The sequence below is a fragment of the Mesoplodon mirus genome, assembly GCF_964341445.2.
Source record: "Mesoplodon mirus genome assembly, chromosome: X".
Lineage (NCBI taxonomy): Eukaryota > Metazoa > Chordata > Mammalia > Artiodactyla > Ziphiidae > Mesoplodon > Mesoplodon mirus.
Window position 1 is genome coordinate 1,612,587 of NC_138981.1, and position 23,222 is coordinate 1,635,808.

Genomic DNA, 23,222 nt, shown 5'->3' on the forward strand with positions numbered 1-23,222 from the left:
AGGGACATATGATTTTTACGTGGCTGGTGATACCAAATGTCTTCCAGATGCTGGATGACCCATTTTTTAAAAAGTCTAATCCGTCATTAGAAAATGAAAAAGTATACAGGTGTCCTTTTCATTTTCATTGAGTAAAAGTCACCTTTGCTCACACTGATTTTTAGGGCCATTAATGGGTTGAAACTTGGGGACCCTTCAAAGACATGTGGGAGACCCTGAAATAGTCTAAGCCGAGGGAGTGTTGAGATGGGAAATGGAATTTCAAGGCAAATAAGCATGGCAGCTGGAGTGCCCTCCAGGTGTGATTATTAATGAACGGTTCCTGACGGGCTGTGTGTCGAAAACATTAACAGAGCAGATTCACACGCCCCGGGAGATGAGGAACCTTATCATTTTATTTATTTTATTTTGTTCTCTTCTATTTTTTTTTTCTTGGCTGTGTTGGGTCTTCGTTGCTGCGCACGGGCTTTTTCTAGTTGCGGCGAGCGGGGGTTACTCTTTGTTGCGGTGTGCGGGTTTTGCATTGCAGTGGCTTCTCTTGCTGTGGAGCACGGGCTCTAGGCACATGAGCTTCAGTAGTTGCAGCACGTGGGCTCAGTAGTTGTGGCTCACGGGCTCAGTAGTTGTGGTGCAGGGGCTTCGTTGCTCCACAGCATGTGGGATCTTCCCGGACCAGGGCTCAAACCCGTGTCCCCTGCAGTGGCAGGAGGATTCTCAACCACTGTGCCACCGGGGAAGTACCTCTATTTTTATTTGTTTTATCTTATTCTCTTCTATTCTACTTTATTCTTACTTTGTTCTATTTATTTTACCTTATTTATTCTTATTTTATTCTTAGTCGCACTTATTTTATTCTATTCTATTCTACTGTTCTTATTTATTTTGTTTTATTCTAGTTTAGTTTTTCACAATTTATGGGATTTCTTTGTATCCCAATTTAAGCAATCCAACTGTAATCCAAGTATTTTAAGACAAAGGGTAAAGATATTCCCTGCCTTGATATTTGATGAAATTGTGAATTATTGATCATTTTTAAGGTGTAGTAATTTTTAAATATGAAATTTCACTTTCAGAGATACTCAAATATTTATTGATCATTTTTAGGGTGTAATAGTTTTTAAATACGAAATTTCACTTTCAGAGACAGTTACTCAAATATTTGCAGATGAAGTTTTATGATGTCTGGGATTTGTTTGTAAATAATCCAGGGTGAGATGAGGAATAGATGAAACAAGACTGGCTGAGTTTACAAGCGTGTACTATTCTTTTTTACCTTTGAAGAAAAGAACCTCCTATTTTAAATGAAACATTGAAAAACAGATTATATGGCGTACTCACAGGGGTGACGGAAGGAATTTGCTGAGTGGAGTTTGGCTCAGTGATGCCTTGACACATCCTAGCGAATGTAGGGCCATTAGGAAGTGATTCGTGAAGCCCATTGCTCATGGTGGGCTGAACAGAATGGTGACAACCTTCCCACGTCTGGGCCACTCCCCTCCCCGTGAACTCCAGCACAGAAGCAACCTCAGAAGACATTTCCCAGCTTCCCTTGCAGCTGAAGGAGGGGACCTGAATCCTGGGGTCTGTGACCAGATGCATATGTTCCCAGGCTTCTCATGGGGGGCTCGAGACACAGCTGGAAGTCAGTCTCTCCAGAGGCAGAGATGGGACAACAAGGCTGAGTTCCCGGGGCTGTGGTGCCCAGAGAAATATCCTCACAGGCCAATTTTGGAGTTTGGTTTGGGGGCATTTTCTTGGCTGCAGGGTCCCAAGGCTGGTTCTCCAGCTGAAGTCATTTTCTGATCGTGCCTAACCAACTAGTGCAAATTTAGCATCTTAAATCAACACACATTTGTTATCTCATGGTTTCTGTTGGGCCAGGAGTCCAAGCCTGGCTTAGCTGGGTTCCTGCTTCAGGGTCTGAGCAGGCAGCCATCCTAGGATAAGCTGGGCTGTATTCTCATCAGATGCTCAGGCGGGGTCAGGTCCACTTCTTGTGGAGTTTGAGGCTGTTGGTGGAATTCATCTCCCAGCAGCTGCAGGCAGGGCTGATGCTTCAGTATCTTGCTGGAAGCAGCTCTCAGGTCACTGATCCTTCTGTATCATGTGAGTTCCTCTATCTTGGTCATTTACCTCATGGCAGCTTGGTTTGCCAAAGCCAGTGACTAGAGGAAAGAGAGAGACAGAGAGAGAGAGAGAGAGAGAGAGAGAGAATGAGAATAGAGCTTTTCTTGCTAAGAAAGCTACATCGTGTGTAATCATGGCAGGGACATCCCCTCGTTTTTGCCATATTCTCTGGGTTAGAAGCACATCTCAGATCCCACCCACACCCAAGGCAAGGAGATTATACAAGATTACAAACATATAAACATTTCATATCTGGGCACCCACCGGCTCTTTTAGCAATTCTGCAAATATCCAAATTCCTTTTTTTTTTTTTTTGCAACATCATTCAGAAGTCTATTCTTTTGCTTGCACCTAAAAAACTTAATAGAGGACAGATAAACAGTGCAGCAGAATGACTCAAAACGACACTTGTGTCCCTTAATTATTTCTGCCTCTGACTGTCCTGTGTCTCTCAACCCTCCCTCACACACGCACAAAAAAACGATGAAGTGAAGAAAGGCAGGTGAGTGCAGAGAGGATATCGTTAAGAGCATGGCTCATCATTGTTTTACGGGAAAGACTGTCAGCACGGGTGTGATCTTTGCATGCGTTTCCAGGGGCTGCCATAACAAATTACCTCAAACTAGGTGTCTGACAAACAACAGGAATTTATTTGCTCATAGTTCAGGAGACCAGAAATCTGGAATCAACAGGTCAGTGAGGCTGATTCCTTCTGGAGGTTCTGGGGGGAGAATCTGTTCCACGCTGCAGCCTCCACTTCATTCATGTGGCCTCAGAGGCCACCTGTGTCTTCAAATAGGTCTTCTTGGACCACCTCCTGCCAATCATCCTCCATCCTCATCACCCTCTCTATCCATCACCCTCTGTATTTGTCAGCGTTCTCCAGAGAGACAGAAAAAATAGGATATGTGGACGTATGTATGAGAGAAGATTTATTATACAAATTAGTGGTGGTCCAGTGGTAAAGAATCCGCCTTCCAATGCAGGGAATGCAGGTTCTATCCCTGGTTGAGGAACTAAGATCCCACAGGCCACAGGGCAACTAAGCCCACGCACCACAACTACTGAGCTCGAGCGCCTCAACTAGAGAGCCCGCATGCTGCAAACTACAGAGCCCACACGCTCTGGAACCCGTGCACCACAGCTGCAGAGCCCATGCGCTTTGGAGCCCACGTGCCACAACTAGAGAAGAGAAAACCCACATGTCACAACTAGAGAGAAGCCCACGTGCCCCAATGAAGAGCCTTTGCATCACAAAGAAAGATCCCACATGCCTCAGTGAAGATCTCACGTGTCACAACTAAGACCCGAAGGAGGTAAATAAATAATAAACAAATAAATAAATAAATAAAATCATTAAAAAAAAAAAGAAAGGTATTGGCTCATGGTTATGGAGGCTGAGAAGTCCCATGGTCTGCTGTCTGCAAGCTGGACACCCAGGAGAGCCGCTGGCGGTGTCAGTCCAAGTCCAAAGGCCTGAGAACGCTGAGAAGATGGGTGTCTTTGCTTAAGCAGAGCGGGAGCAAATTCCTCCTGCCACCATCTTGTTTTTCCATTCTAGCACTCAGTGGGTTGGATGAGTCCCGTCTACATGGGGTTTGACCTCATTCTTTTGGCTTCCAGCTTTCTGGAAGAGTCTTAGCCAACAACTTTAGAGTCCTGACATGGCCTCAGATGTAAAATTAAAGCCACATGGACTTGCTTGCTGGCATCTGTTTTTTGTGTGTACCACCAAAAATGAAGTATTTCTTCCCCATGATCATTTCCAGTCAGTGGCATTTAAACAGGAAAAAGTTACGATTTTGACTGTGAAATATTTCCTGTGACTTTTGGCTCTACTAATGTTCTACTTGTGTTTTTTTTTCTTTTCCTTGATACACTCTCTTTACATTAGGAAACACCAATATTTCAGATATAATTAAAGACTATTTCAAACACTCCTATATACATTTTTTTAGTCTCAATTTTCTAACATCAGCTCGATGACAGATAGATGAGGGAAAAAAATGATTCCTACCAATGAGAAATGCTGACAATAAGAAATCGAGTTCTAAGGGGGCAGATAGCTGTGTAGGTGGGGGCTTGGAGGAGGGAAATGCTTTTGGGCTTGGCCCTGGTGACTGCCAAAGGCCAACGGGTCAGGTGCTGCCCAGGCTTGAAGATTAAAGCCTTAAGCTTGAAAGGGCACTAGAGCTCATCTGATTCAGGGTAGCGGACTGGCTGAATATACACCAGATTGCAAATTTGTCAGTTTTGGCTGACTACCCAAGAATAATTTAAACATCAGGAGAAAGTCTGGTGAACATGATTCGGTGTGGCCAGGTGCTAATATCATTCATCCATCCATCCCTCCATCCATCTGACCTTCCTTCCCTCCATCCTCCCACCCTTCCATCCATCCGCTCACCGATCGATCCATCCATCCACCTACTCCCCACTCACTCATCCATCCATCCACCTGTTACCCACTCACCCACCCATCCATCCATCCATCTACTCCCCACTCACTCATCCATCCATCCACCTACTACCCACTCATCCATCCATCCATCCATCCATCCATCTTTCCATCCATCTACCTGTTACCCACTCACCCATCCATCCATCCATCCACCTACTCCCCACTCACTCATCCATCCATCCACCTACTACCCACTCATCCACCCATCCATCCATCCATCCATCCTTCCATCTTTCCATCCATCCACCTGTTACCCACTCACCCATCCATCCATCCATCCACCTACTCCCCACTCATCCATCCATCCATCCATCCACCTACTCCCCACTCATCCATCCATCCATCCATCCATCCTTCCATCCATCCACCTGTTACCCACTCACCCATCCATCCATCCATCCATCCATCCATCCATCCATCTATCCTTCCCTCCTTGCTGTCTCCCTTTCTTCCTGCCATCCATTTTGTGTACGTGTGAGACTTCAAGTTGACCGTCTCATATCCTTTAGCCCTTCTTCCACAGTATGGAGCGTTGATTTTATTGCGGGGGGTGATGTAGTGGACGTTGTTGATGCTCCCCAAGCCTGGACACCTGACTGCCAACAGCTATGAGTGTTGGCTATTAACTGCGCCTTCTTCACAGAACGGTCCTGGCCTGAAGACGAGACACCTTACCCTACAGGTTATGCCCATATACTCCCTTCCTAGGGTTGAAGGCAGTGCCTGGCCAACGACTGATGACTGCGGTGCACAGAAGCCCCTCTGGCCTCTAGGAGATACATTCCGTGCCCCAGAGTGCCTGGCAGGGTCAGGGTAAGCCTCAGCCCCAGCTGACACTACCTCCTTGCTCAGCTCTTGCCCCTTTCCTGGCCAGCCTCCCTAACTTTCTCCTCCCAGGAGCTCTCTCTCCATAACCCATTGGCACAAGAATGCCCATCTCAGGTTCTGCTTCTGGGAATGCAACTTGAGCCTCTTCTTTCTCATCGGCAGTACTTGATATTTTCTGCCAACTCCAGGAGGGCACTCTGCTCATATAGTTTCTGGACTTCAGGCTTCCCATGGTCCATCTGTCTGTTCTCACTGCGTCCACGTCCAGGGGTGAGAGGGGAGGTCAGACTCCATCCTATTAAATTACCATCATATTTCCAGGACCTCCTTCCTGAACTAGGTCACACTATAGGGTGTTCTCCAAATTTCCACTCTTACAATGTTAAAACACATTTACCTCCTATTCAAAAATAATACAGTGCAGAAAATTTAGAAAACACAGACACCAAAACATCCCTTATAATATAAGAACTAATCCGTACTAAAGGTTTAGTGTGTATCCTGCTATTTACTTTCACTTTATTTATAGAGACTTTCTATAGAACATGCATTGGCTTAGGCTGTGCCTTTAAGATTTATGAGTATTTGCAAATCATTAAACGTTCTTCTACGATGCTTTCAAATGGCTGCAGAGTTTCCCAGTACACACTGATCTCCTGTAGTGCCTATAGTTGTTTTTTGTTGTGTTTGTTTTTACTATTTTGCTGTTGTAAAGAATATTCTTGATGGATGGAGGTTGTTATGGACTGAATGTGTGTGTGTGTTCCCGAAAATTCATATGTAGAAGCCCTGATTCCCGAGGTGATGGTGTTAGGAGGAGGGGCTTTTAGGAGGTGATTACGGTTAGATGAGGTCATGAGGATGGGGTCCCTGTGATGGGATTAGTGTCCTTATAAGAAGAGGAAGAGATACCAGAGCTGTCTCTCCATGATGTGAGGACACAGCAAGAAGGTGGCATCTGTAAGCCAGGAAGAGAGCTTTGCCAGGAACTAATATGCCCATGCCGTGATCTCAGACTCCCAGCCTCCAGGACTGTGAGAAATAAATGTCTGTTGTTTAAGCCGTGTGTGAGCATGTGTTTTAGAGGAAATATATACATAAGCATGAATATCTGGCTTGGAGAGCAGGTTATGAATGGACCAAAGTCAGATGAATTAACAGTTAAAAACTGAAGAGATAGACGAGGTCCCAGCTTAAGACGGGGAGTCACCAAGGGTAACATTGAAACACAGAATTGCCCTTTGCACCCATCAAAAATGGTCCAACCTTGGTCACGTCCTGTGGTTCAACCAGTATAATGCACGTGTACCTGAAGCAGGTTTGTTTGCCTGACACCAAGCAAGCCAAACGCTGTGATGCTGAGGTTTGCAGCCAAGAGAAAGGGTGTATTCACGAGGCAGCCAGGTGAGAAGACAGGAGAAGAAATCTCACATTGGCCTCCCTGAAGGTGAAGGGCTTAGGGTATTTATGGGGCAAAGCTGAGGTGTGGGGAGTGTGTGGAAAGGTGAGTGAAGGTAAGAAAAAAATGTGGTGATCACATTGGTCAGAATGGCCATCATTAAAAAGTCTACAAATAAATGCTGGAGAGGGTGTGGAGAAGAGGGAACCCTCCTACACTGTTGGTGGGAATGTAAATTGATACAGCCACTGTGCAGAACAGGATGGAGGTTCCTTAAAAAACTAAAAATAGAATTACCATATGATCCAGCAATCCCACTACTGGGTGGATATCCAGATAAAACTCTAATTCCAAAAGATACATGCACCCCAATGTTCATAGCAGCACTATTTACAATAGCCAAGACATGGAAGCAACCTAAATGTCCATCAACAGATGGATGGATAAAGAAGATGTGATACATATATACAATGGAATATTACTCAGCCATGAAAAAGAATGAAATAACGCCATTTACAGCAACACAGATGGACCTAGAGATTAACATACCAAATGAAGTAAGTCAGAGAAAGACACGTACCATATGAGGTCACTTATATGTGGAATCTAAAATTTTGTGTTCTAAAACACAAAAGAACTTAGCTACAAAACAGAAACAGACTCACAGATATAGAGAACAGACTTGTAGTTGCCAATGGGGTGGGGAGTGGGGGAGGGAAGCATTGGGAGTTTGGGGTTAGCAGATGCAAACTAGTAGGTACAGGATGGATAAACAGGGTCCTACTGTAGAGCACAGGGAACTGTATTCACTGTCCTGTGATAAACCATAATGGAAAAGAATATTAAAAAAAGAATGTGTGTGTGTGTATGTGTGTGTGTGTGTGTGTGTGTATGTATAACTAAGTCACTTTGCTGTACAGCAGAGACTGGCACAACACTGTAAATCAACTATACTTCAATAAAAAAAATTTAAAAAAAAAGAAAGAAGTGAGTTGACCGTCACTCTGCGAAGGTGCAACTAAGGTCCAGGCTTCTTCATGGGACCATTGTTCAGAAAATGTTGGCATTAGCTTGTTCTGGGGGTTGAGTTTTTGGCACTGAGATGTGAAAAATATCATCAAGTGGACTCTCATAAATGCCCAGTTGGAGAGTCTGTAGTCTTGACCAGTCTTACCCGGCTTGAGCTCAAACTGGACACAGCTGAACCCAAGTTCCTGAAAAATAACTCAGGCAAACATCTTACCGTTTAGGCTCTGTGATGCTTGGGGAGCATGTGAGGCTTTTTGTTTTCTGGGGGTTTTTTTGGTAGCAACAATTAAAGTGATCGGTGAAGGCAGGTTCCAAGTTCACTATGTATAAGCACGTTACAGTTTAATGCATCTAACTGATGACTCCCCTGGGTTCCCCACTCGGAGCAAGAGTCCTGTTCCCAAATGCGTTCCATCCAGCTCCCAGCCCAGCTTATGGACTTCACATGGGTTCTATGGTGTTTGGATACAAGTGAGGAAGCTTTTTCAAGTAATTTAATTTTCATTCTGGAAGTTAGAGCTTTTTGAAGCCAAAGCATCTGCATGATGTTATGGAAATTTTTATTTTGAACTAAGGAAGGCAGCACTTAAAAAAAAAAGAGAAGTAGCCAAAAGTCATCTTGATAAATTACAGAAGTCTTCAGAATGCCTCTCTGTAAGGGACATAAATATAAAACCTCCAGCCCTGGCATTCAGAGAGCAATGGTGCCTAAAGTTATGGCTGATGATGGGGACTCAGCCCCTCAGTGACCAAATGCACACAGCCTCCAGAAGCTTCTAAAAAGAGAAAAGTGTCAGCCGTGGTACAGCTCAATTGTCAGAGGTTGGAGATTTGCCAGGTAGGGCCTTTCTTTTGAAGGTAATTGGGGTGAACTGAAAAGTTCCCAGGGAAGGGGCTTTGGAATTTGACCTTGGCAGGAAGCACATGGTTTCTTTTATCTATGCTTCATTCAGAGGCTGACTTACCTCAAGGTGCCAAAATGGCTGCAGCAGCTCCAGCATCCCCTTCCTCCCTCAGAAGTGCCCTGGACGTCCTCTTGTTTACAGCTGACCAGGGTCCATATATCCTCTATTGGCCCCAAGACTGTGGTCTGGGAAAGGGAAGTGGTAATTGGCAGAGTCAAGGCTGAAAAGCGAGGGGTAGAAAAAATATATAGAGAAATTTGCATGGAGGTATGGGGCTCTCTGGCTGAGTGGTCAACCAGGTTAGCTACAAGAAGGGACACTTCAAAGACAGGGTTTTTGGTTTTTGTTTTCCCCCCGAAGATGATTACATTACCTTCCTGCCTGTAGACTACAATCATGTATTGGGGTTTCAGTTGGCCGAGAAAAAGAACCACCTTCTCCCTGGGTCCAGGTGTGTTTGTTCAGACTGCTGGCCGTGTAAGATAAGCAGTCTGGGGGCCCTGGGGTGTGGGTCCAGGCACCTCTGGCCAGATGTGTGTCTGACCCAGGGGGTACACGTGTCCGCTGTGTATGGCGGCGGAAGGACAGGTGTCAGGAGGGCAGGGAGGAGGGGCCCTGAGTCATCCCGGGAGCCGGAGGGGTGTGATGGGTAGGACCTGGCCCTGGATGGGTAGGGTCGGGAGGGTAGAATCCCGGAATGTGACTCAGGGCTATTTCTGAGTCTGACACCTTCGTTCCAGTGTCCTGAAGGAACACGGATAGAATTTTAAGCTAATATCTTAATTTAAAAAATATTGTAAGCCCGGGACAGGGAAGGGCACCCACATTGCGGCTGTGGCTTGTGACTGTCGCCGGAGATGCCCCTCCCCCCCCCAACCTGGGCGCCAGCTGCCTCGGATGGGGGAGGGGAGACATGTCCCACCCCTCCCCAGGAGGCTCCTGCAAAGGAGGTCCATGGTCAGGCTGGGAAGTAAGGGCGGCCCTGCGCCCCCAAACCCCTACCCGTGCTCTGCGCTCTGCTACTCCAGACTGGACTTTGGGGACCGCGGGCTTTTGCACCCGAGGCAGGGCGTCCACTCTTAGCAGACCCCGGAGGGGGGGGCTTCACTCCGTTGTCTAGAGAGGCCGCCCGGGGGGTTCCCGTTAAAGAGGGCTGGGAGGGTGGAGACGCGGCCCTACACTTTGGGAGCAGGAGGGACTGGCCTCGCCCCGCCTCCCGCGCGCGTGCCCTGCCCCTGCGGCTCCCCGGGGGCCCGGGGGTGGGGCGGCCGCCAGCGGGGAGGGCTGAGGCCGGGGCGGGGCGACCGCTGCACCCTGACCCGGCCCCGCCCCGGGGGTGTCCCTCCCGCCGCCGCCATCCGCGCGCCACTCCCGGGACAGACCCTTTGCGTCGCGGGGCGCACCATGGCGCGCCGGGCGGCCCTCGCGCTGCTGCTGCTCGGCCTGCTTGGCACCCAGGTGCCCACCCGGGGTGAGTGAGCGGCGGCCGGTGGGGCTCACGGGGGCGCGGGCCTGGCTTGGGGACCCGCGTCGGGGCCCCAGGGAAGGGCCGCGGGAGGGGGTCGAACCTTGGGGGACGGACGCTCCGTATGGGGTGGACATACTTCGGGGGACATCGTGCGTAGGACACAAAGTTTGGGGGGCGCACTGGGGGACCATGCACCTCGGGGGCGCGCTGTGCGGGGCCTACACACTTTGCGGGACGCATGGCGAGGGACGTATTTTGGGGGGCGCACTGTGTGTGGGGGGCGCGTGGAAGGGGACGCGCCGGGGACCCCCGAGCCCTCCTTCCCGCCTAGAGGGACCCGCTGTGCCAACGGGTGGCCAACGCCCCAAGCAGGCGGCCTTACCCCTTCCTCCCCGCTTTCTTCCCGGGCGCCGTTGGACTCACTCCGCAGGCGAATGTCAGCGTTTGTTTTCACATTCACAGACTCTTAAAAGTTGGGAGGCCCCTGGGTGGGGCGGTGGCCCCCGAGTCCCCCCTCCCCCCGGGGTTCCCTTCAGTTCCCGGGCGCGGGTGTGCGCCCCTGCGGCCGCCCCGCGCCCCGGCCAGAGCGCTGGCAGGGCCCGGGGACCGCGTCTTTGTTCAGGCGCTCGGTGGCCGCCTCCGGGCGCCACGCCCTGCGGCCCGTGACTAAATTTGGACTCGGCCGGGGACCCTGAAACCCGGGAAAGGGGGAGGAAGGCAGGAAAAACTCGGAGCTCTAGAAACGCCCAGCCGCTCTTGGGATGTCCGGGCCGCGGGGACTTCTGGCGAGCGCGCGGTCGGGTACAGAACGCCGCCGCCAAGGGACACGTGTTCTCAGCCGATCGTCCGTGTGTCCGAGTAGATAATTCGGAAAACCGCACCCAAAAAAGTGTCAGGAGGACAGGACGCCCGGGACGCCCACACTCCCCAGCCAACCTGGCCCGTTTCTCGTTCTTGCCTGCGTTTTCCTGTCTTCCTCCTTTTAAAATGGAAGTTGAGATCCTGTTTTCCTGTCTCTCTCTCTCTCTCTCTCTTCTTTTAAAAGGAAAGTGGGGATCCTGCTGGGTGTGGCATACAAAACAGGTTTCTCCGACTAACGGTTGTTTTGGGTCCTTTATGTGGTTATTTTTAAGTGGACAGCCACTAGGGCAGTGTCTTTCAGGAGTGGTCTGATCGGTGGAGGACACATTTCAGGAACCAGACACAGGACAGAGAAGGCCCGGTGTTTACCTGGAAATTTCCAGCTCAGCGCTAGAGGCTGAAGGTTGAGCCCTGGTCCCCCGCCTGCTTTTTATTTTAGGGAGGATTTGCTGATCGATGTCTGCATTTTTTAAAATGTGTGCCATGTATTCTAGAGGTTGTGTGTTCGCTGCAGGCTTTAGAAAAAATTCAGCCTGATCCATGGGGAACTCTTGGAATAGTTTACAGCTTGGTGGGGAGGGCCTGGGATGGGTTTCCTGTTTCTCTGTTTCCTGCCCTAATATCCCAACTAGCTGCCTCACCACAGAGTTCTCCATTAGTTTTTTTTTTTTTTTTTTCCTGCTGTGTGGTTGTCACACCTGCTCATGAGAACTTTTCGGGCATCCCCCTGGCTACACCTTCATTCATGTTTCATGAGCTAATTGCCCTCTGAGCCCTTAACTGTGCGCCTCGCTCCAGGGAGATGGATGACAAGGGGTTCTGGTCGCCCAAGAAGGTGCCATCTGCTGGGGGAAGGGAAACATCTCATCAGGCAGATAGGACGCAGGGCCAAGGAACGGTAGCCCCACAGTTCAAGAACTCAGGGGTGGAGAACACAGTCCTGGCCAGTGTGAGGGTTTGGCTGAGTTGGAAGCTGTCTCTGGTGACAGTTGTGTTTTGTTTCTTTGTTTTTAACAGGTTTCACATACAGGTTATAGTCTACCCTGTATATAAAATGTGTAATTTTTAGAAAAAACCCAGAGCACCGTTACGCTAGAATTGCCTGATTTCTATGCAGGTTGCTCCCAGCTACTCCGGGTTGGTTGATGCTTTCAGCCAGCGGATGTTGCGGATTTAATGGCAGGGGGATGGGAGGAGGGGGTACAGAGCAGCGGTGGGGGGTGGTGGAAAGCCAGTCTCGCCCCGAAAGAGCAGAGAGGGGACAGGGCCTTCATACACGCTGATCTCTTGGAGGGCGCCTCCCCTCCCCTGCCTGATCCTTCTGGGGTCCGAGGCAGGGAACGGACTGTTCCTAAGGTACAAATGGGGTTTTATTAGGAAAGTTTGCTTTCGAGTTGCTGAAGTTCAGAACACACTTCCCTATAGAAATCGGGGTTTGGCTTCGTTTCCATTCTGGCTACAGACGTCCATTGAGTCAGGGGTAGATCTTCATCGGGGTGCAGATAGCACTGGTCTGCTTCCCGAGGCCTTGGGACCCAGGGCTCTTGTGTTCCCAGGTTTTTCTGGAAATCCCCGTGGGACAGTGTGGAGTGGAGAGACGCAGGGGCCCTACAAGGAAAGAGGCAACTTTGGCTTTCGATAGAGCAGTGCTTCCTCCCACCACCAGGGACACTTGGCCATGTCTGGAAATGTTTGTGGTTGTCTCAACCGTAGGGGGCGTGCTCCTGGCATGTGGTGGGTGGAGACCAGGGATGCTGGTCCACAGCTCGCAGTGCCCAGGACGCCCCTCATCAGAGAGTCCTCCAGCCCCAATGTCAGTCGTGCTGAGGCTGAGAAACCCTGACCGAGCATGGAGACTTAATATAAATCATCTATCTATCCATCCATCCATCCATCCATTTATCTACCTATGGCTGTAGTTTGCAATCTGGGATGACTTGGTCCCCCAGGGGGACAAAGGACAATGTCTGGGGACGTTTTTGGTTGTCACACTGGGGGGAGGAGGTGCTCCTGGCATCCGGTGGGTGGAGACCAGGGATGCTGCTGCACAGCCCACAGGGCCCAGCACGCCCCTCATCAGAGAGTCCTCCAGCCCCAATGTCAGTAGTGCTGAGGTTGAGAAACCCTGGAATTTGTGTCACAGATTCCAGGTTGTTGGTAGCTGGGGGTTTGGATTCAGTAGTCTTCCTCCAGGTAGGACACTCACATCCCGGGCTTTAGAACTCCTGGTACCTGGGCCACCTAAGTGCGGACCGGGTGGGAAATGGGTCCAGGAAGGTGCTGAATCCAGGACCCCACGCTCCATCCCAGCCTTTGCACAGTAGCCAGTGCTGTTTGAAAATCCAGAAACGCCTAGGGAAAGCGACATTTCCTGGGCAACTGACAGGTTTCCGGGGATTCCCTCATCATCCCCATCCAAGCAGGCGTGGCTTCTCCAGCTCCCCATCCAGCTATTCCTGTTTCTGCTTGCCAGGCAGAGAAAGTGAGTTTCATTGTCCTGCCTGCATGTTTGGCTCTGATAAAAAGTTAATTGCGTGTTATTTCCTTCAGGGCTTTGGCTCTTTCTTCATTCTCAGTTTATGATGGTTCAACCCCCACCCCTTTTTTTGCATCTAGAGATATTAAAATACTTGATTTGGGGGGGTTCTTCATGGGGGGGGATGCACTTTTCTTCATCTGGATGATATGCTAATTGTTCAGAAAAAGAATGCAGGTGGTCGAGTAGTTAAATCCATCCAACGTGTAGGATGCAGGGATTTCACGGATGAAGTCTGGAATTTTTTCCAGCTGAGGTTTTCCTCCCAAAGGAGACTGACTACCACACACATGAAGCCCATGTATTTGTTCCTATTGAGATTTTCCAATCACCGTGGCTTCTTTTAGAGAGAAAAGAATCCCATGCTGTGTATGACTTACAGACGGGGTTAAAAAGAAGACGGGAGGTTGTCTTGGGGTGAGGTGCCAACTCATTCAGCGTCCTGGCTTTCCGCAGAATCCTTCAGACACCCAGCTGTTTGAGGACGCCCAGCCCTGGTGGCAGCTGGGGAGACACATCTGGCACAGGACATCTCGCTGAGTCCCCGTGTGGTTTGTTCTGACACCCGGTAAATCAGTGGAGATTGCTCTTTGATCTCCTTTGCCAGTTCTTAGGGTTAACGATGGAGTTGTGTTTACAGATCTCCGAAAGTCCTTTTGCAGGGATACAGTGGTTTTGGATGTGTTTTCTGCAGACAGAGGGGTGTTTTCTAACCCTCAGAGGATGACACATACTTGAAAATGAGCTCCCCACAGGCATTGTTATCAACATGGGTTTCATGATATAAGTCACGGCAGCCCCTTCGTGGCAGTACTATTTACCAGAGCGTCTTTGGTGGAACAGGGAAGGTGTTGGAGAATTAGAATTCAACCCAACATCAACCCAGAAAGCCTCTCCGCCAAGGTAGAAGGGAAAGAAACCCATTTTATGATCGAGTGAGCGTGATACCAGGATGTGACATGCATCACAGGTGACCCACTAAGGCTGCAAAGACGCACTTTTAAAAGTAGCTAAGTAAATGTCACCCATTCTCTACAGGTTGTCAGAACAGGCTCCTTTAGCCGTTAAACATATTTACCCACCTTGGAAAAGGACAGAGAAAGATCTGGAAGCAAAGGGCGAGGGAAGAGAAGTCTCTTCCTTTGTTTCCACCAGGGCTTTTATTTTTAATTTACAGTCACCCTTCCAACCTTACAGGACAAAGACCCACATCACACACACATACACACACACACACACACTTCAACCACAGTCAACAACCGTGACTATTTTGTTATATTTGTGTCCTTCTGGGAGAATGGCCAGGTTGTGTAGGATACACAAGTGGTTGGTCTTACGAGAGGCTGCCATAGTGCTTCTGAGTTTGGCTTTATCCTCCCAGGGAGTTCTGGTTGACCACCCAACACTAGACGTCCTTTTTTTGTTTGTGCCTAATCTCTTGGGTGAAAGAGGTTAACTAACCAGAATTCCTATGGGTATTTACCTAATTAATAGGACAGGCACACCTCAGAGAGATTGTGGGTTCGGTTCCAGACCACCCCAGTAAAAGCAAGTCACAGGAATTTTTTGGTTTCCCAGTGTATGTAAAAGTCATGTTTACATTAGAATCTAGTCTGTCGGATGTGCAGTGACATTATGTCTTTAATAAAAAACAATGGGGCTTCCCTGGTGGCGTAGTGGTTGGGAGTCGGCCTGCTGATTCAGGGGACGCGGGTTCATGCCCCGGTCCGGGAAGATCCCACATGCCGCGGAGCGGCTGGGGCCGTGAGCCATGGCCGCTGAGCCTGAGCATCCAGAGCCTGTGCTCCGCAACGGGAGAGGCCACAACAGTGAGAGGCCTGCGTACCACACACACAAAAAACAAACAAACAGGGCCTCCCTGGTGGCGCAAGTGGTTGAGAGTCCGCCTGCCGATGCGGGGGATACGGGTTCGTGCCCCGGTCTGGGAGGATCCCATATGCCGCGGAGCGGCTGGGCCCGTGAGCCATGGCCGCTGGGCCTGCGCATCCGGAGCCTGTGCTCCGCAACGGGGGAGGCCACAACAGTGAGAGGCCCGCATACCGCAAAAAGAAAAAAACAAACAAACAAACAAACAAACAAACAAACAATGAACATGGCTTAATTGAAAAATACTTTATTTCTAAAAAATGCTCACCATCCTGTGAGGCTTCAGAGACTCGTAGTAGTAACATCAAAGATCACTGATCAAAGGTCACCGTCACACACATATCATAATGAAAAAGTTTGAACGATTGCGAGAATTACCAAAATGAGACACAGAGACACGAAGTGAACAAAAGTTGTTGGAAAAGTACCAGTAAATTTGGTCGAAACAGGGTTGCCCCCAAACCCTCAGTTTGTAAAAAACACAGTAAAGCTAAACGCAATAAAATGAGGTCTGCCTGTGTCTTTCACATCTGCATCTGTATCTGTCCACATAGGGACACAGGAGTTCCTTTTTTTTTCTTGCTTTTTGGAATCTGCTGTTTGTATTCTTCGCCTAATTCTTTTTTTCTTTTTTCTTAATTTATTTATTCATTTATTTATTTATGGTTGCGTTGGGTCTTCGTTGCTGCACGCGGGTTCTCTCTAGTTGTGGCGAGCAGGGGCTACTCTTCGTTGCGGTGCGCGGGCTTCTCATTGCGGTGGCTTCTCTTGTTGCCGAGCATGGACTCTAGACCCGTGGGCTTCAGTAGTTGTGGCACACGGGCTCAGTAGTTGTGGCTCACGGGCTCTAGAGCGCAGGCTCAGTAGTTGTGGTGCACGGGCTTAGTTACTCCGTGGCATGTGGGATTTCCCAGACCAGGGCTCGAACCCGCGTCCCCTGCATTGGCAGGCAGATTCTTAACCACTGCACCACCAGGGAAGCCCCTCTTCGCCTAATTCTTATGGCACTTTGGGGAGTTGGTACACGGCTGTGTTAATTTCAGCTTTGTCTTGAATGACTCAGTGCGGCCACCCTCTTGCTACTCATATTATTTTTTAAAAACCCCGTAAACAGGGTTTCCCTGGTGGCGCAGTGGTTGAGAGTCTGCCTGCCAATGCAGGGGACGCGGGTTTGCGCCCTGGTCTGGGAAGACAGCACATGCCGCAGAGCAACTGGGCCCTTGAGCCACAATTACTGAGCCTGCGCGTCTGGAGCCTGTGCTCTGCAACAAGAGAGGCCGCGATAGTGAGAGGCCCGCGCACCGCGATGAAGAGTGGCCCCCGCTTGCCACAACTAGAGAAAGCCCTCGCACAGAAGTGAAGAACCAACACAGCCATAAATAAATAAATAAATTAAAAAAATTTAAAACAAACAAACCAAAAAAACCCCGTAAACAGAAAACCAGAAACTTCCTTTTTTTTTTTTTTTTTCCTCCCCCTAGAGTTAGATACAAGCCCTCTAAGCGGTGTTTTTCCAGTGGCGGTTAGGGACCCTTGGACAGGCTGGGAATTTAGTGAACGTCCAGCAGCATTGAAACGAAAAAGATCAAATAGATTCGAGTAGAAAACACCAGAATACTTTACCCACGCTTTGCTAAGTAAGCATCGGTGTGGCTTTGGCGCCAGTTCATCTGTCTGGGTGGACTGGGCTGTGTCGTAAAATGTCTTTATTTCCGCAGAAGGCAGGCAGGGGCGTTTGAAATCCGTTGCCCATCTGAACCCCTTTTCCATCTCTCTTGCCTTCCGCACTTGGACGTTTTTGATAGAATCCCTCTGTTTTCGAGAGGGGCCATAAAGCTGCAGGGCATCAGCAACTTTTCAAAGAGCCAAGTAATGACTCCCAAGGGTGCTTTTGAGAAAAAGAAAAGAGAGAGAGAGAGCGAGAACTCATTTTCATTCCTGCCTGTTCACTTCCCTTCGTGAGACGGCAAAGAGCCAGACCTGTTGTATTCCGGGACGTGGAAGGCATTCGTCATCCGCAGACAATGCAGCCATCGAATTCCGGCTGTTTCTGTTTGTGCATCCGCAGGGCGTTCCACCCTCCCCTCCCCTCCCCTCCCCTCCCCCTCCCCGCACCGCCCAGTGCGATCGCGCTCTGGCAATGCGTCCGCTTGTGCACTGGACCCGAGCTACTGATGCACAGAGTAAATCGATGACGTTGTCTTGGGGGCAAGACACAGACAAGGCGTCATATAGACCTTGTCCCCCTGGCAAGACCTCAGATATGGCCGGTCAGCTTCTGCTGTCCTTGGCTGTTTTCTTTTAGGAAAGGGTCTGGGGTCAGTTCTCCATGGAAGTTAAAGGGGTGCTGTTTGCCACGTCGTTGGCCCAGAATGTGCCCCACCAGATGAAGGAGACTCAGGAAGGAGAATTCTTACGTGTTTGACACAGAGTAACACCGTGGGACAGGAAGAGGAAAGGGTGTGGCTGGGTCTCAGAGGGAGCGCGAGATGCACGTGAAAGGCTGTCCCTCAGAGGTCCAGATGCGGTGCTGCTGGACAGACGAGGGCAGCCTCCCCTCCCCCTCCCCCCGCCCTGACTCGACTCCATGCTGAGGAATTAATTCAAGACTAGTGGCCTGGCTGGAGTGAGGTAGCGCTGGATAGGTGTGATTGATGATTGATTGGTGCATGGATGATAGATAGATAGATCGTAGGTTTATAGATGATGGATGGATAGACAGACAGATGGTGGAAGATAGATAATGGATAGATGGTAGACAGATACAGGATAGATGGAGAGATGTCAAAAGATAGAGGAAAGACAAATACTGTATGCTGACACATATATATGGAATTTAAGAAAAAAAAATGTCATGAAGAACATAGGGGTAAGACAGGAATAAAGACACAGACTTACTAGAGAATGGACTTGAGGATATGGGGAGGGGGAAGGGTAAGCTGTGACAAAGTGAAAGAGCGGCGTGGACATATATACACTACCAAACGTAAAATAGATAGCTAGTGGGAAGCAGCCGCAGAGCACAGGGAGATCAGCTCGGTGCTTTGTGACCACGTAGAGGGGTGGGATAGGGAGGGTGGGAGGGAGGGAGATGCAAGAGGGAAGAGATATGGGAACATATGTATATGTATAACTGATTAAATTTGTTATAAGGCAAAAAAAAAAGATAGAGGATGGATGGATGAATGGATGGATAAAAGATGATAGATAGATGATAGATAGATAGCTGCAGTACCTATCTCAAGTGGTTTCCAGTGGGAGGGGGCCATTATCTCACTGCTCTGAAACCACCAGCACCTAGACTCACCGTAAGCGCATCACCAGCCAGTGGGTTATAATCTCTGCATTCCTACAAGATAAGGAGCTGACTCAGAGTTGGGGAAGGAATCAGGGCACGGGAAGGACAGAGCAGCAGATGAGTCTCAGCTGGGTGTGGACTGCATACGGCTACCACAGAGAAAGCTTTCGTGTCCACCTCTTGGAAGGCTGATGCTGGTTCCCCTGCAGTCCCGCCCCCAGATCTCTCTCCACCTAGGCTAACCTCCGTACCTGCTGATAGATCTGGTCCGTCCGGATGCACCCACGGAGTCTACAGGGCTCCATATCCCCGGCTTCTCATGATGTTCTCCCCGGCCGGCATCTCCTCCTTTACTCCTGCTTCTCGTGATAGGACCGTTTGCCCAGATTCTCAAAATGAAAAGTCACCTTGCATTCCTGCCGGCTCCTTCTCCCATATCCGATGTTAGCGAATCCTGTTGATTTCATTTTCTAAATCTTTCTCCACCTATGCTCCTGTCTCCATTTCTGCTTTCATTTTTAAGGCTCCCCCCTTCCCCTCCCCGAAATCCTTCCAGGAAGAATACAAGAAGCCCTTAACCAGTTTCTTCCCTGGATGCTCAGGTATTTTGAGAAAGCCTGGGGACCCCCTCTCAGAAGAACATTTCTTTTTAATGCATAAAATAAAATACCTAGGATTGCCAGGGAAACCGATTATATTAAACCAGCTACCCAGTGTGTGGGGCAAGACGTTGCTGGCCTTAGCCGAGGGTGTTAGCAGAGCCTGGAACAAGACAGCAGAAATGAGAGAGAAGGGACCAGCTGTGTTAAGGAGTAGTAAGGCAATAAAAATCTATACTAGTGGCTTGCGAACCAGCTCCCAACGTTTTTTCTTTAATTGGCCTGGGGCACAGCCTGGGCCTCGGGACTTATGAGGTCTCCTTGGATGTGCAGCCAGAGTTGAGAACCAAGATCTGTACTCGAGCTTCTGAAACTGTAACGTGCATAGGAATCACCCACGGAAATGCGTTAGTCTGTCTGGGAGGGATGCTGAGGGCTTCCTGTAGGAGGGCAGCATCTTATCGGGGCTTTGAGAACTGAATAGGAGTTTTCTTGGTATGGACAGAAGAGATTGGCATTTATGGCCAAGTAGAGGATTCGAGGGAAGCCCCAAGGATGGACAAGTTGCCCAAACTGTGTGAACCCTGAAATCATTCACAGCATGCTGGGGGGATTGTAAATTTTCGAGGGACATAGAGTGACACCTATTGTATTTCCATAACATCTTACAGAAAAACCCGAGTGAACTTTCTGGCCAATCATAGTAGTGATTGTACCATCCATCCTCAGCATTCACAGACTCCATAGTTGCAAATCTGCCCACTTGCTACAATTTTTTTGTAACTCCCAAATTGACACTGAGTTCGGGGATTTGTGCCCAGCTGCAAAAAAACAGAGTCACCTCTCCGCGGTCTTAGATTGTAAACAAGTACCTGTGTAGTGCCACATTTTTGCATTTTTGTGCTTTATGCTTGCGATTTTGCTTGTGAGCACAAGAAGGTGGCCGCGTGCCTGAAATACGTGTGTGAGATGAGCTTCCTTTAGGCAGGAGAAAGAGTGCTTTGAGCATCAACACTCTAGGTTAAATAAGATTAAATTCCACAGAAACATGCATGAAACAAGGTTATGTGCGATTAGCTGATGGCGGTGTGACCTGAGGGTGCAGGAACTTAACCCTGGAGTTCCCCAGGAGCCATGATTGAATATTAGCTCATTCAGCATTTCCGGCGACTGTAAGAACAAAACCACTACGGAGGATGTGCCTCGACTGTGATTAATAAATAGAACTGTCAGGTCTAGTTTAGGGGCCTTGGGCCAGTTTCTGGAGATGCAAAGCCTCCGTGAACTGATCAAGTTTGGGGCCTTCTGAAGAGTCATTTACGGCCAGTGCGGAGGGGCAGGGTGGTGACCCAGGGTGAAGGGTGATAAAATAGGAAATGGATTTGGGGCTTTGAGTCAGATCCTAGAGATTATCTTTCAGGGGGACAATGACTTGGTTTCCTAGCTCAGGAAGACTGAATTTACCGGGGTCCTAGAACTACCCCGCTACAGCTGGGATGAGGGTCCTGGGCCACTCCTGCCATCCCAGCCCACCCAGCAGGATCAGCAGATTGTTAGAAATGCAGATTCACAGGCCCGACTCCCACCCACTGAGTCAGTGTCTTTGGGATCGGGGCCCAGGAATCTGGGCTCCCCAAATTCTAAAACTCACGTGTCCACCTGAAGCCCAGCCCACAGCGTCCCCAGATGCTCTGGGTTCTTCCAAAGCTTGACACAGCCCAGAGTGGCACCCCCAGGGTTATGGTACAGGAGAAGAACCTTACCCCTCCTTGTCACAAAATCTGTAAGGCAGAATGTTCAATTACATGGCTCGAGAAACGGCAAAACTATGTCTGGAGCAATTCCTTCCTAGCTACAGAAAAATAAGGGCATCTCTAATATTTAGAAATAAAATAAGATCAAACAGCATTCACCATTACCTCTGGCCCTGGACCAGCCCTGAACAGCAGTGACCAGCCTGCATGGGGCCGGGGCCGGGGGGACCCTGGTGTTGCCGTTGACATTGCAGGGTACTGGGGGCGAGTTCTGGGGTCTCTGTTTCTTCCTCCCTAAAAGAGAGTCTTGCAGGTCAACGGTATTATCTAGACAGCTCCAGGAGCATGCAGGCCGTCCAGAAAATTCATCCGTGGCTACTGTTAGTTTTACGTGATTCCTACCTCATTAGTAGGAAAATCTGAAAGCCCAAGGAATCTTTTAACTGCCTAATTTTCATTTTGATTCTAACTTTATTTCTAGAATTTATTTCTATTTTATTTGTGCCTGTATTTATATTATTAGGTTCTGTGTATACATGATAACATTTGTGTATAATTCATAATTTCTATAATTTATTATTTTAAAAATTTAAATTTTATCTCTACCCTTATTTTCTTTCTAGAGTTTGTTTCATGTATACATATATCCATTGATATAATTCATAGGTTCTGTGTATAAATTATAAATTACATAATTTATAGTTCATTATTATAAAATTTATATTTTCTAATTTTATTTGTAGAATTTATTTCTATTATATGTATACAGGTGTTCATTTACATAATTGATAGGTGCTGTGTATAAATTATAAATTACATAATTTATAATTTATTTAATTTATAATTATAAAAATTTATTTCCTATTCTAATTTTATTTCTAGAATTTATCTCTATTATATTTAAACATATATTCATTTACATATTGATAGCTTCTGTGTATAAATTATAATTTATATAATTTATAATTTATGATTATGCAACTTTATCTTATTTTTTCTAATTTTGTTTCTATAATTTATTTCTATTTTATTTGTATGTATTTATATAGCTTATAAATTCTGTGTCTAAAGTATAAATGACATAATTTGTAACTTCTAAAATTATATTTATATTTAATTTCTCTTCTAATTTTGTTTCTAAAGCTTATTTTTACTTATTTTTATATATTTATATAATTTATAAGTTCTGTATATAAATGATAAATTCTATAGTTTGTAATTTCTGTAATTATTATTGCAACTATATTTTCTTTCTGTTCTAGTTTTCTTTCTTCTTAATTATTTATTTATTATTTTTGGCTGCGTTAGGTCTTTGTTGCTGCATGCGGGCTTTCTCTAGTTGCGGCGAGCGGGGACTACTCTTCGTTGTGGTGCGCAGGCTTCTCATTGTGGTGGCTTCTCTTGTTGCGGAGCACGGGCTCTAGGCTCGCAGGCTTCAGTAGTTGTGGCTCATGGGCTCAGTAGTTGTGGTTCGTGGGCTCTAGAGCGCAGGCTCAGTAGTTGTGGCGCACGGGCTTAGCTGCTCCATGACATGTGGGATCTTCCAGGACCAGGCCTCGAACCCATGTCGCCTGAATTGGCAGGCGGATTCTTAACCACTGCACCACCAGGGAAGCCCCGATCTATATTTTGTTTCTGTTCTAGTTTTGTTTCCAGTATTTATTTCACTTCTATTTCCATTTGTATAATTTATAAGCTCCGTGTATAAATTGTGTAACTGATCATCTCTATAAATTATTATCAGTAGTATTTCTATCGTCATTGTGATGTCTACGTCAGTGCTCCACCCTGATGGAATTTAAGGGAAACCGGATTCGGGCCTCGTGCTGTGCGCTTGTCACTTGCACAGTTCACGGTTGTGGAACCTCAGATTCGCGGTTCAGTGGGTTTGTGAGGCACGTGCAGCTTCACAGGCTCCCCAGGAGGAGCCCGCGCCCAGGGTGGCCTTGGGGACGTCCTGGGGCTTGTCCTGGGTCTCGGGAGGAGGAAACCGAACAGATGGCTGGGGGGAGCGTGCACGGCTGAGTGGGGAGCGTGCACGGCTGGGGGGAGGGTGCACGGCTGGGGGAG

The 23,222-nt window shown here is 48.2% G+C and overlaps 1 protein-coding gene and 1 long non-coding RNA gene across 3 annotated transcripts in view; one reads left to right on the plus strand and one right to left on the minus strand.

Moving 5' to 3' along the window:
* Positions 1-295: 295 nt before the first annotated feature.
* On the minus strand, positions 296-9,993 carry LOC309796501. Of its 2 annotated transcripts, none has more exons than XR_014292465.1 (3): positions 9,752-9,993; positions 8,810-8,934; positions 296-2,165 (listed from the first exon to the last, which is right to left on the minus strand). It is a non-coding gene; the product is annotated as an uncharacterized lncRNA (long non-coding RNA). The 2 variants fall into 2 exon arrangements; XR_014292466.1 differs by having other exon boundaries at positions 8,810-8,969.
* Positions 9,994-10,071: 78 nt separating this feature from the next.
* CD99 (CD99 molecule (Xg blood group)) overlaps positions 10,072-23,222 on the plus strand; it is a 28,580-nt gene continuing 15,429 nt past the window's right edge. The window contains exon 1 of the mRNA XM_082609692.1: positions 10,072-10,220. Within this exon, the coding sequence (XP_082465818.1) occupies positions 10,154-10,220 (67 nt within the window). The 5' untranslated portion in view covers positions 10,072-10,153. The remainder of the gene's footprint in view (positions 10,221-23,222) is intronic.